This window comes from Mytilus californianus, unplaced genomic scaffold (assembly GCF_021869535.1).
Source record: "Mytilus californianus isolate M0D057914Y unplaced genomic scaffold, xbMytCali1.0.p SCAF_1, whole genome shotgun sequence".
Taxonomy (NCBI): domain Eukaryota; kingdom Metazoa; phylum Mollusca; class Bivalvia; order Mytilida; family Mytilidae; genus Mytilus; species Mytilus californianus.
In genome coordinates, this window is record NW_026262581.1 from 40547006 (window position 1) to 40559466 (window position 12461).

The window sequence follows — 12461 nt, forward strand, 5'->3', positions numbered from 1 at the left end:
ACATTCGTCCGCTTCAGTTTTATCTGCACAAGTTATGGATTCCAGCTTCACAAGAATGGGAAGCATTGATTCCAATCACTCAGCCTTTATTTCCACATCTTCAATGGTGGTTAGTACGGGAAAATGTAATGAGGGGCCTATGTCTGTCCCCTCAAGTTCCCAGTCTAACATTATTCACAGATGCCTCCACCCTCGGTTGGGGAGCATATCTGGAGGGGCTTACAATCTCGGGAGTCTGGAATCCAGATCTTTTGGATGAGCATATCAATGTATTGGAAATGAAAGCAGTTCTGTTTGCACTGAATCATTTCCAAATGTCTCTAAAGAATCAGTCTGTCATTCTGGCCACGGACAACACAACAGTTGTAGCTTATCTCAAGAATCCGGGAGGAACTCATTATCTCTTTATCAGATAGCCAGAGACATTCTCCTTCTGTGTTTTCAACTCCAGGTTCATCTAGTGGTGAGCATATTGCGGGGCACCTCAATATTCTAGCCGACACTCTATCCAGATCCCTTGCTCCAGTAAACACGGAGTGGGAACTACTTCAAGTAGTTTTCAAAGCTGTGACTCTTCATTGGGGGTCACCTCAGATAGATCTGTTTGCGACCAGTCTCAATCACAAACTTCTAACATTTGTGTCTCCGGTTCCAGATCCAAAATCTTTTGCGGTAGATGCAATGAGCCTATCTTGGAAATGAATGTTCGGGTACGCCTTCCCTCCTTTCAGGTTTCTCTCCCCAGTACTTCAGAAAATAGCAGGGGAAAATTGCAAGATCATAGTTATTGCTCCAGCATGGCCGAAACAGTCTTGGTTTCCAGACCTTCTGCGCCTATCATGTGCTTGTCCTCTAGTTCTACCTCTGAGACCAGACCTTCTGTCTCAAATCAAGGGCAAGGTTCTTTATCAAAATCCAGAAAAACTTCATCTACACGCCTGGCTTCTCTCAGGGTTAGCCTCAGAAAGAGAGGCTTTTCTGAAGGACCAACCAAGCATCTCACAAAGTCTGTCAGAGACTCCACTAGCATTGTCTATGATGCAAAATGGTCAATCTTCTCAGATTGGTGTAGTGAGCGGGAAATTGATCCTTTCCAAGTCACTGTACAACAATTAGCAGACTTTCTAGTTTTTCTTTTTGAATCCAAAGGATTATGTCCCTCTACTATTAAGGGATATAGATCAGCTATTTCAAGAACTATTCATATTTCTGGTGGCCCAGATTTTGGAAACAATGAGCATATTTCTCTTTTGGTCCGTAGTTTTAGTCTTGAAAGACCAAGACAAAAAACTTTAGTTCCTAAGTGGGATCTTGGACTAGTTTTATCCTTTTAAAACTTCCTCCTTTTGAACCAGCAGAAACAATAGATTTAAGGTTTCTTTCCTATAAATGCTGTTTTCTTTTAGCTTTGGCTTTTGGACGGAGAAGGAGTGAAATCCATGCCTTCTCTATTTCTGATGCTTGCCTTCGATTTAATAGGGATAAATCTTCTGTTACTCTTTTAACTGATCCTGCTTTTTTGGCAAAGAATCAGATTCCAGATAAGGGTGCAGAACCAGTCATGATTCCTGCACTCCCTAGCGATTCTATTTCTGTACTTTTATGTCCAGTAAGAATCCTTTCTATTTATCTGGATAGAACGAGTAGTTTACGTTCTGTTTCTAACTCAAGACTCTTTATTCCTATTAAAAAAGGAATCTCAGATCTTTCTGTTAAAACTATTTCTACTTGGATATGCAAATGCATATCTTTAGCTTATGGTTCTTCTAAGGCAGAACTTTTAAATAGTTTTTATGTTAAAGCTCATGATGTTAGGGGTATCTCTACATCCTGGGCTCTGTTTAACAGTGCATCTTTAGAAGAGGTACTGTCTGCAGGTTTCTGGAGAAATGAGAACTCTTTTATATCTCATTACCTCCAATCTATGGCTACTTTTGCCGAGAGTTTATACTCTCTTGGACCTATAGTTTCAGCACAAAGATTGAACTTTCCTCCTGTTTCTTCTGTTACAGGGGATTCAGCTTTACGTTAGATTCTGTTACTCAGAATTTATGATGGTAACGTATTTATAGCTATAAAATATTCAAATTTTAAAGTAAATTTGGATTTTATTAGATAAATACTTACCATCATAAATTATAGGTCCCACCCACCTCCCCTTCATCCCCTTTCCTTATGTTTCTGTCTTGAGGAAATTGAATGGGAGAATATGGGCAAACAGGGGTATATGTCCGGTCCAGTGAGAGTACGTTTATTTTTAGTCGGGATTTTCCATCTGACCTATGACGCAATTGGGGTTACACTCAGAATTTATGATGGTAAGTATTTATCTAATAAAATCCAAATTTACTTTAAAATTTGAATATTTTATTCATTAAAAAAAGGGGGATTTTCCAGTTTTCGGATAATAACTCACAAACTCTTTCAGCAATTTGCAAGAAACTTTAGTGAATTGTTTATAGCTATTGACATGAGCTCCCTTTTGATTTTTATAAATTTTTGATTTTAGGTTTCTGAGTTTTTGGGTTTTATTCATTAAAAAAAGGGGGATTTTCCAGTTTTCGGACAATAACTCACAAACTACATTTTGTGTATTTCAGCAATTTGCAAGAAACTTTGGTGAATTGTTTATAGCTATTGACATGAGCTCCCTTTTGATTTTTATAAATTTTTGATTTTACGTTTCTGAGTTTTTGGGTTTTATTCATTAAAAAAAGGGGGATTTTCCAGTTTTCGGACAATAACTCACAAACTCTTTCAGCAATTTGCAAGAAACTTTGGTGAATTGTTTATAGCTATTGACATGAGCTCCCTTTTGATTTTTATAAATTTTTGATTTTACGTTTCTGAGTTTTTGGGTTTTATTCATTAAAAAAAGGGGGATTTTCCAGTTTTCGGACAATAACTCACAAACTATTTCAGCAATTTGCAAGAAACTTTGGCGAATTGTTTATAACTATTGACATGAGCTCCCTTTCGATTTTTATAAATTTTAGATTTTACCTCAGAGTTATGGGGTTTTATTCATTAAAAAAAGGGGGATTTTCCAGTTTTCGGACAACAACTCAAAAATGCTTTTAGCAGTTTTCATTAAACTTTGTCGACTGATTTATATCTATTAAGATAACCTCCCTTTAGTTTTTTATAAATTTCTGATATGACATTGAGAAGTTATTGAACTTTATTCTTTGAAAACGCGACGGGCGTATCATGCGCTCATGGCGCAGCTGTTTATTCTGCATTTTACTGATAAATTGACTTTTTTGGCAGTTAACATTAAGATACTGTCATACAGTAAAAGTTTTTTAGACATCAATAATTTTTTCAAACTTTCATGGAATTTTAGGAAACTTTAGGCTTGGACAGAAGCTTTTTTGTTATCAAAAGTCAATATTCATAGCAAAATTTAGATTTTTTTTCTTCATTTTTCAGTATTTTATTGATAAAAGTAGTTAGTTAGTTTAGTTTTTTTGCAGTTAACATTTATATACACAATGGAATAAAAGTGTATTTTAGACATCAATTGCTTCATAGAATTTGATTAAACTTTGGCAGAAAGCTCTTTTGTCAATCTGAAATGTCACAGAAATGAGACATAGGAATCATGCATTGCATCATTGGCAGTGTTTTTAAGTTCAGTCTTTGTTTAAAAAATTTTTGAACATCAAAAACATCATGGAATTTTACGACACTAGGACAGATGTTTTTTTTTCTCTTCGCTTGGTGTTCGTCGTCGTTAACTTTTACATAAATTGTCTCCTTGTAACTACTGGAGCAAATTTAACCAAAATTGGCTACAGTCATTATTGGGATATCTAGTTTAAAAGATATGCTAACCAAATGCAAGTTTGTCTTTTATTCTGAAAACCATTATAAATATGAAATCTTAGAAAATCTGACAGTGGCAGAAATGTTCAGAATGTTGAACTCCACCTATTTTACATTCACATCAAGACTGTCAAACGACTTCTTATAGGAGTTAATGCCCTTCAATGACTAATTATACAATTTTTTTCATTATTATACAACTGCAAAAAAATTTTTTGCGGTCGTATATTGGTATGACGTTGGCGTCGTCGACGTCCATAGACACATTGGTTTTCGCACAATAACTTTACCATAAGGTTCAATACCACAAAAGGAAGATTGGGATTGATTTTGGGGGTTATGGTACTAACAGTTAAGGAATAAGGGGCCAAAAAATAAGCATTTTTGTAACTTCCAGACAATAACTTGTGTGTTAGTGTATGGATCTCTCTCTGACATTGTACTGCAAGGTACCATACCACAAAGGGAAGGCTGGGATTGATTTTGGTGGTAATTGCCTCAAAATTTTAGGAATTAGGGGCCAAAAAAGGGGCAAAAAACAAGCATTTTTCTAGTTTCATGACAATAACTTGTGTGTAAGTGTATGGATCTTTCTGAAATTGTACTACAAGGTTCCATATCACAAAGGGAAAGCTGGGTTTGAGTTTGGGGGTAATTGCCCAAAACGTTTAGGAATAAGGGGCCAAAAATAAGCATTTTTCTAGTTTCCAGACAATAACTTGTGTTCAAGTGTATGGATCTCTCTGAAATTGTACTGCAAGGTACCATACCACAAAGGGAAGGCTGGGATTGATTCTTGGGGTAATTGCCTCAAAATTTTAGGAATTTGGGGCCAAAAAGGGGCAAAAAACAAGCATTTTTGTAGTTTCAGGACAATAACTTGTGTGTAAGTGTATGGATTTTTATGAAATTGTACTACAAGGTTCCATATCACAAAGGGAAAGATGGGTTTGAGTTTGGGGGTAATTGCCTTAAACGTTTAGGAATTTGGGGCCAAAAAGGGACCAAAAAACAAGCATTTTTCTAGTTTCCAGACAATAACTTGTGTTCAAGTGTATGGATCTCTCTGAAATTGTACTGCAAGGTACCATACCACAAAGGGAAGGCTGGGATTGAGTTTAGGGGTGATGATTCATAAGGGGGTTAAAAAAATTTGGGGGGGGGGGGGGGTTTTTTCCTTTTTTTCCTTTTTTTTTTCTTTAAAATTTTCCATTTTAAGTTGCTTATTTCTGATTTATATATAAAAGCAAATAATAACAAGAAATGATTGTAACAGGATGCTGTTACGAAGTCTCCCAAACGAAGCTCCCATAATTCGTAATTCCCAGGGTCGCCTGACATTGGGCAAAGTCCAGTGAAAATTGGTTTAGTCCAGAAAAGTTATATGCATTAATGATGCCTGGGGACTAACCCTGTATATCATTCAAATCATCTTGGCATGACAAACCAGAATATATATGGTTTAGGGGTGGGGATCTCAACCATTTACAAGATACTAGAACATTGGGTGTGGGGGGGGGAACCCCTGGGGACTGACCCTATACGTCATTCAAATGTTCGAGACATGACAAACAGGAATATGTATGGTTAAGGGGTGGGGATCTCGACCACTTACAAGATACTGGAACATTGGGGGTGGGGGGAACCCCTGGGGACTGACCATATACGTCATTCAAATGTTCGAGACATGACAAACAGGAATATGTATGGTATAGGGGTGGGGATCTCGACCATTTAAAAGATATTAGAACTTTCTCAAATGACAGGGGGTCGGGACGACCCCTGGGGACTAACCCTGTATGTCATTCAAACCATCTGCACATGACAAACCAGAATATATATGGTTTAGAGGTGGGGATCTCGACCATTTACAAGATATTAGAACTTTCTCAAATGACTGGGGGTCGGGGTGACCCCTGGGGACTAACCCTGTATATCATTCAAACCATCTTCGCAAGACAAACCAGAATATATATGGTTTAGGGGTGGGGATCTTGACCACTTACAAGATATTAGAACTTTCTTAAATGGCAGGGGATGGGGTGACCCCTGGGGACTAACCCTGTATATCATTCAAACCATCTTCGCATGACAAACCAGAATATATATGGTTTAGGGTGGGGATCTTGACCACTTACAAGATATTAGAACTTTCTTAAATGGCAAGGGGTAGGGGGTGACCTCTGGGGACTAACCCTGTATTTCATTTGATGTGCTTTATCATGACAAACCAGAATATATATGGTTTAGGGGTGGGGATCTCGAACAATTTAAAAGATATTAGACCTTTCTCAAATGGCAGGGGGTCGGGATGACCCCTTGGGACTAACCCTGTATATCATTCAAACCATCTTAGCATGACAAACTAGAATATATATGGTTTAGGGGTGGGGATCTTGACCACTTACAAGATATTAGAACTTTCTTAAATGGCAGGGGGTGGGGGTGCCCCCTGGGGACTAACCCTGTATTTCATTTAATGTGCTTTATCATTTAGAACATTTTGTAGTAAAAAGATTGTGTCTATCACAAACGGTTTTCAATTTATAATCATTTGAAAATTTTAAAAAATAAAATCCCATAGGGTTCTATAGTAAAACCCTCCTTTCTTTTTGCCCCTCAAAATACCCCTTTATAAACCCCATTGCAAAAACAAAACCCTGATTGCACCACTAGACATGTTAGTCTAACATATTGTGAAACCCTAAGTTAATCTGACAAGCGGTTTTGGAGAACGGGTGCGGACAAGTTCAAATTTAAAAGCGGCTGAAGAGGAAGAAGAAGAATAACTAGCATTGCTATTGCAAGCAATAGCGGATGTCACCCTTCCCCCATTGCCACTAAGCGGCAGCCATTTCAAAATTTTAAACAGTGGTTGCACATATATGCATTGCTATACACCTTTCTGCAAATTTTCAGAACATGAAAGGCTTTTTGAAATTTTTCACATTTTTGATGTTTCCATGGCAACGGCCGCCATTTTGGAAATTCCAAAGTCGAGAGTTCATCTATACTTGCCAGTTCACATTTATATTAAGTTTCATTAAATTTGGAGCATTTTTTGAAATTTTTGAAATATTTGCTGTTTCCATGGTAACGCTATATTAATTCCAATTTTCCAGAGACATATGCCACACTGACTGATGACATGTTACATATGATTGCAGTTTCATTTGGTTTAATCTTATATTCTTTAAGAAAATGCTCCTTTAATATGTTTTCCCGTAGGGTCAATGTTAAACTTTTGCCAAGTTTCCATGGCAATGGCAGCCATTTTGGAATTTCTAAATATAGTCGGTGCTTCCACACATACCAGGCAACATTTCCATAAAGTTTCATTTGGTTTGGTCTAATAATAAAAGAATTGGCTTTTTGAAAATTTTTCACATTGTTGCAGTTTCCATGGAAACGGTGGTCATTTAAAAAATTCCAAAGGTGTCCTGCATAACTAGAGTTGGTGGTCCTCATTATGGTACCCATTCATTATGATTGGTCCACTAATCTATGAGAAAACTCTAGGACAAAAAAGGTGGAATAATAATAATAATAATAATAAAAGAAACGGAGGAAAAGCAATATGTCACCCGACATTGTCGTACGGGTGACATAATAATAATAATAAGAACTGAGCAAAACCAATAAGTCTTCCCTAACTTCGTTTGGGAGACTTAATGATATGGTTTGAATAGGTAAATAAAAATTTTTTAAGTTCTTAGACCACATTCATTCTGTGTCAGAAACCTATGCGGTGTCAAATATTTAATCACAATCCAAATTCAGAGCTGTATCAAGCTTGAAATTTGTGTCCATACTTGCCCCAACTGTTCAGGGTTCGACCTCTGCGGTTGTATTAAGCTGCGCCCAGCGGAGCATTTTATTTCTGTTATCTTGAAAACTAGAATAGATCGATAGACACTTCAAATAACAAAATTGATCAGCAAGACACTTAAAATAACAAAAAAGATCAGCAAAACATGATTTATAAACAAGTCAAATTTTTAAAAGTAGACTTTATATATGAGTGACAGCCCTTAAATCATAAAATGGCTCTTTTTTTTTTTACCCTCTTTTGTGTTTTTGGCAAAAAATAAAGAAGATAGAGATAAAGAGTAAACAGAAAAAATGGTCAGCAATACAAGATCAACAAAAAAAGTTTTTTGTCAAGAATTCTATTCTAGTCTACAACGTTGGAGTGTCCATTGTTGAAGATGCAGATAGACCTAACTGAGCAACTCTGGCTCTTTAGAGTCTCTAGTTATGATCAAAAGACAGTATCCAGAGCAAAATTTCATCAATAAAAACAGGCTGCAAGCAAATTTCTAATAGCTCAGAAGGTGTGAAAAAAAAACAATAACTCAGTATCCATAGCAGATTTTTGTTTGTCCATATATTACTGATAAAGGGACTTAGTTTTTATTTGCAGTTAACATTTAGATACAGTTGGGGATTAAAAGTTTACAGTTTTTATAGACATCTATAAATATGTCAAACCAGTTTATTTGTGTGTTTTTGAGAGCACTTTTTACTTATGCTTTTTCAGGGTCTTGATATGGTACACTTCATTGAGTACATTTCTTGTAAGCTTAAAACGCATCGTGGACTCTATAATGTGTTCCCAATAACCTCAGCAAAAGTGCCAATAGTAAAATTTAAACATCGAAGATCTCAGTTGGAAGGTGACATCAGTATGTATAATTTATTGGTATGTGTTAATTTAGAACTGTCACTTTAACTTGAAAATATGATGATAGATTCTTTTTCATTTACTTTTTCCAGTCCTCTTTTTGTATATATGTATCATGCTTGTGCTTTTTCTAATTTTATTTTTCAGTGCATTTTTTGTTGGAAATGTTCTTCAGAATTTCTCATTTACAAATAAAAACTAATCAAAGATACCAGACTTAATTTGGTACGCAAAAGATGTTTGTTGCTTTCTCAAATGATATGAAGAAAGTTTGATTCCACTTAAAATCAGTACAAACAAATGATTTATGTTTTGGCCTGTATTGTAATTCAATGAGACTTCTGATGCCTATATAGCAAAATTTCCTTCTGTCCGTCCATTCCATTATGGGTGTATAGTTATTCCAGATAACTCCTCCTTATTTACTTATAAATGGACTTAGTTTTTCTGCCAGGAAACATTACATTCACTCTGTGGTTAAAGTTTTTAAAATTTTAATAACTTTCTCAAACTATCCTGGATTTCTATCAAACTTGGACAGAAGCTTGTTTATGATCATAAGATAGTATCCAGTAATAAATTTTAAAAAAAAAATTCCTGTTTTTCCGTATTTTACTTATAAATGGACTTAGTTTTTCTGCCAGGAAACATTACATTCACTCTGTGGTTAAAGTTTTTAAAATTTTAATAACTTTCTCAAACTATCCTGGATCTCTACCAAACTTGGACAGAAGCTTGTTTATGATCATAAGATAGTATCTAGAAGGAAATTTTTATTAAAATTTTGTACTTGTTTATCCATATTTTACTTATAAATGGACTTAGTTTTTCTTCAAGTTAACATTACATACAGTCTGCAGTTAAATTTTTTAAAACATTTATTAAATTCATAAACTATCCTGGATTTTTACCAAACTTAGACAGAAGCTTCTAACAATAAAAAAATTGTATCAAGAGGAATATTTTTATTAAATTTTATCCTCATCTCATTTTTGTTGAGCCTGCGATTAACAGCAAAAGTAGGCGAGACACTGGGTTCCGTGGAACCCTTACAAATTTTTATTAATATTTGCTCTTTTGGGAGATAATTGAACTTTGTCATTTTTGGAGTATATACTTGCATAAGAGGTGAATTGAGTTTCCGGAAAACTTCTCCTACAGGTTGAATGCTAGGCAGTTTTCACTTTGCTGGCTGTTTGTACATATATGGAAGGTGTGCATGTGGTTAGGGTTTTGATTTTTGTCGAGCCTTCGACTTTTGTCGAAAAAGCGAGACATAGCGATCCTACATTCCGTCGTCGTCGGCGGCGGCGTCCACAAATATTCACTCTGTGGTTAAAGTTTTTGAAATTTTAATAACTTTCTTAAACTATCCTGGATTTCTACCAAACTTGGACAGAAGCTTGTTTATGATCATAAGATAATATTCAAAAGTAAATTTTGTAAAAAAAAAATTCCATTTTTTCCGTATTTTACTTATAAATGGACTTAGTTTTTCTGCCAGTTGACATTACATTCACTCTGTGGTTAAAGTTTTTAACATTTTAACAACTTTCTTAAGCTATCTTGGATTTGTACCAAACTTGGACAGAAGCTTGTTTATGATTAAAAGCTAGTATCTAGAAGGAAATTTTGTTAAAATTTTGTACCATTTTTTCCGTATTTTACTTATAAATGGACTTAGTTTTTCTTCCAGTTAACATTACATACAGTCTGCAGTTTAAGTTTTTAAAACATTTATTAGATTCATAAACTATCCTGGATTTTTACCAAACTTGGACAGAAGCTACTTACAATCAAAAGATAGTATAGAGAGGAATTTTTTTATTAATTTTTTTCCTCATTTTTGTTGAGCCTGCGATTAACAGCAAAAGTAGGCGAGACACTGGGTTCCGCGGAACCCTTACGAATTTTTTATTAATATTTGCTCTTTTGGGAGATAGTTGAACTTTGTTATTTTTTAGTATTTACTTGCCCAAGAGGTGCATAGCGTTTCCGGATAACTTCTCCTTCAGTTTGAATGCTAGGAAGTTTTCACTTTGCTGGCTGTTTGTACATATATTGAAGGTGTGCATGTGGTCAGGGTTTTGATTTTTATTAATATTTGCCCTTTTGGGAGATAGTTGAACTTTATCATTTTTTGGAGCATTTACTTGCATAAAAGGTGCATAGTGTTTCCGGATAACACCTCCTACAGTGAATCATAGACCTATGTGCTCCCATGCTCAGCTTTGTGTATTTTTAAATAACACTATACATCTGCGGGGGCATCACTTGTGTCTCCCAGACACAATAATATCTCATAGAAAGTCCTACATTTACTTTGTTATAATACAGTTACTTCAGAGTGGAGTGCGAGACATCACTTTGTCTATTTTTTGTCTCGCCTTGACGGGTCAAAAAGCGAGACATAGGTATGCTGTTTCCGGCGGCGGCAGCGTCGTCAACAATGTATTAGTTTGTCATTAGGTCTAGTTTATGGTGAATCACTAGTGGTAGGTCAATGATATTTGGTATGCAGTTGTATAAGCATTGGCACATATCATTACCATGGAGATTATTTTGCCCTGTCCCCTCAGTCATGGTCTATTGACTTTGAAACTTTTGCTCAGTTTACATGTATTAGTTTGTGATTAGGTCAGTTTATGGGGAACCACTAGTGGTAGATCAATGATAATTGGTATGCAGTTGTTTAAACATTAGCACATCTCATTTCCATGGAGAATATTTGGTCCCTACCCCTTCATCATGGTTATTGACTTTGAAACTTTTTGCTTAGTTTACATGTATTAATTTGTGATTAGATCAGTTTAAGATGAACCACTCATGTTAAGTCAATGATATTTGGTATGCAAATGTATTGGCATATGCAAGTTTCGTTTCCATGGAGATTATATAGCCCCATCCCCTCATTATGGTTCATTGACTTTTGGAACTTTGACATAGTTTACAAGTTAATGTTAATGTTTGTGTTTAGGTTTGTTTAAAAGGAACGACTTATGAAAATTCAATGGTATTTGGTATGCAGTGGTATTAGCATTGGCACATCTCATTTCCATGGTGATTGTTTAGCCCTGTACCTTCAGTCATGGTTCATAAATAATTGCATAACTTATATGTTACAGTATTGCTATTTTAATTTCAACATTTGCATTATTCAAATAACAAATAGGCGAGACATATCTCTGGGTTAACAGTTTATTATTGTTTTCATATTAACTATTTGGTTTGTATATTTAGGTACATTTACGCCAAAAAAGAAAAGGTATGTTTCCTGTCACCTGACCAATACAAAAAAAAAAATCAGAAAAAAAGATTTTCCTTTAACTTCTCCCAAAATTGTCTGAATCTAATTTGCTCTGTTTGTAAAAGCCTTTTTGCGACAATGAAGGATAATTAACAAATGGTTGACTCCTAAAAAAACTATTGAGCTTGCAGTTCAGCTGATGAAATGTAACCATGCATAAACCTGATATACATGACAGTTTCATACTCAAAATTTTTTAAACAACTATTCAAAGAACTTCATGATGAGATCGATGGGGAAAAAAATCCCAACATATCGACCCGATATTTTGGGGGCTTGCAACAGGAAACACATCCAATTTTTTTTGGCCTTATTCCTGGAGTAAATTTGTTTGCTTATAATTCAGTCAAATGACATGGATGATATAGGCACATCAACTATCTGAATTTTTGTATTTGTTTTTAGGCATTACATAATACAGAAATGGTAAGAATGTATGCCTCCATTGATCCAAGAGTCAGAATTTTAGGCTATGCATTGAAGGTGTTTGTGAAGGTATGTATATCCGTTTATGATGTATATTGTAAGGTGTTATTTTTTCAGTGTTACTATGATGTTTAGGAAAACACCAACAGCATATGCAAATGCTTTTATTCCTCTCAGCAGGGTTTGAAAATATGAAATGTTAATATTTTTTTAAAC

At 35.2% G+C, this 12461-nt stretch overlaps 1 protein-coding gene and 2 long non-coding RNA genes across 8 annotated transcripts in view; 1 reads left to right on the forward strand and 2 right to left on the reverse strand.

The window, feature by feature from the left end:
* LOC127703609 (uncharacterized) overlaps positions 1-7860 on the reverse strand; it is a 37651-nt gene extending 29791 nt beyond the window's left edge. The window contains exon 1 of the long non-coding RNA XR_007983007.1: positions 7570-7860. This is a non-coding gene — a long non-coding RNA (uncharacterized LOC127703609). The remainder of the gene's footprint in view (positions 1-7569) is intronic.
* Positions 1-12461, forward strand: part of LOC127701625 (terminal uridylyltransferase 4-like) — a 697935-nt gene that overhangs the window by 619632 nt on the left and 65842 nt on the right. For all 6 annotated transcript variants that reach the window (XM_052205614.1, XM_052205620.1, XM_052205629.1 and 3 more), the window contains exons 15-16: positions 8369-8530; positions 12225-12314. In XM_052205614.1, the coding sequence (XP_052061574.1) occupies positions 8369-8530; positions 12225-12314 (252 nt within the window). The remainder of the gene's footprint in view (positions 1-8368; positions 8531-12224; positions 12315-12461) is intronic.
* LOC127703823 (uncharacterized) lies at positions 4981-6875 on the reverse strand. The gene is made up of 2 exons (XR_007983064.1): positions 6115-6875; positions 4981-5712 (listed from the first exon to the last, which is right to left on the reverse strand). It is a non-coding gene; the product is annotated as an uncharacterized LOC127703823 (long non-coding RNA).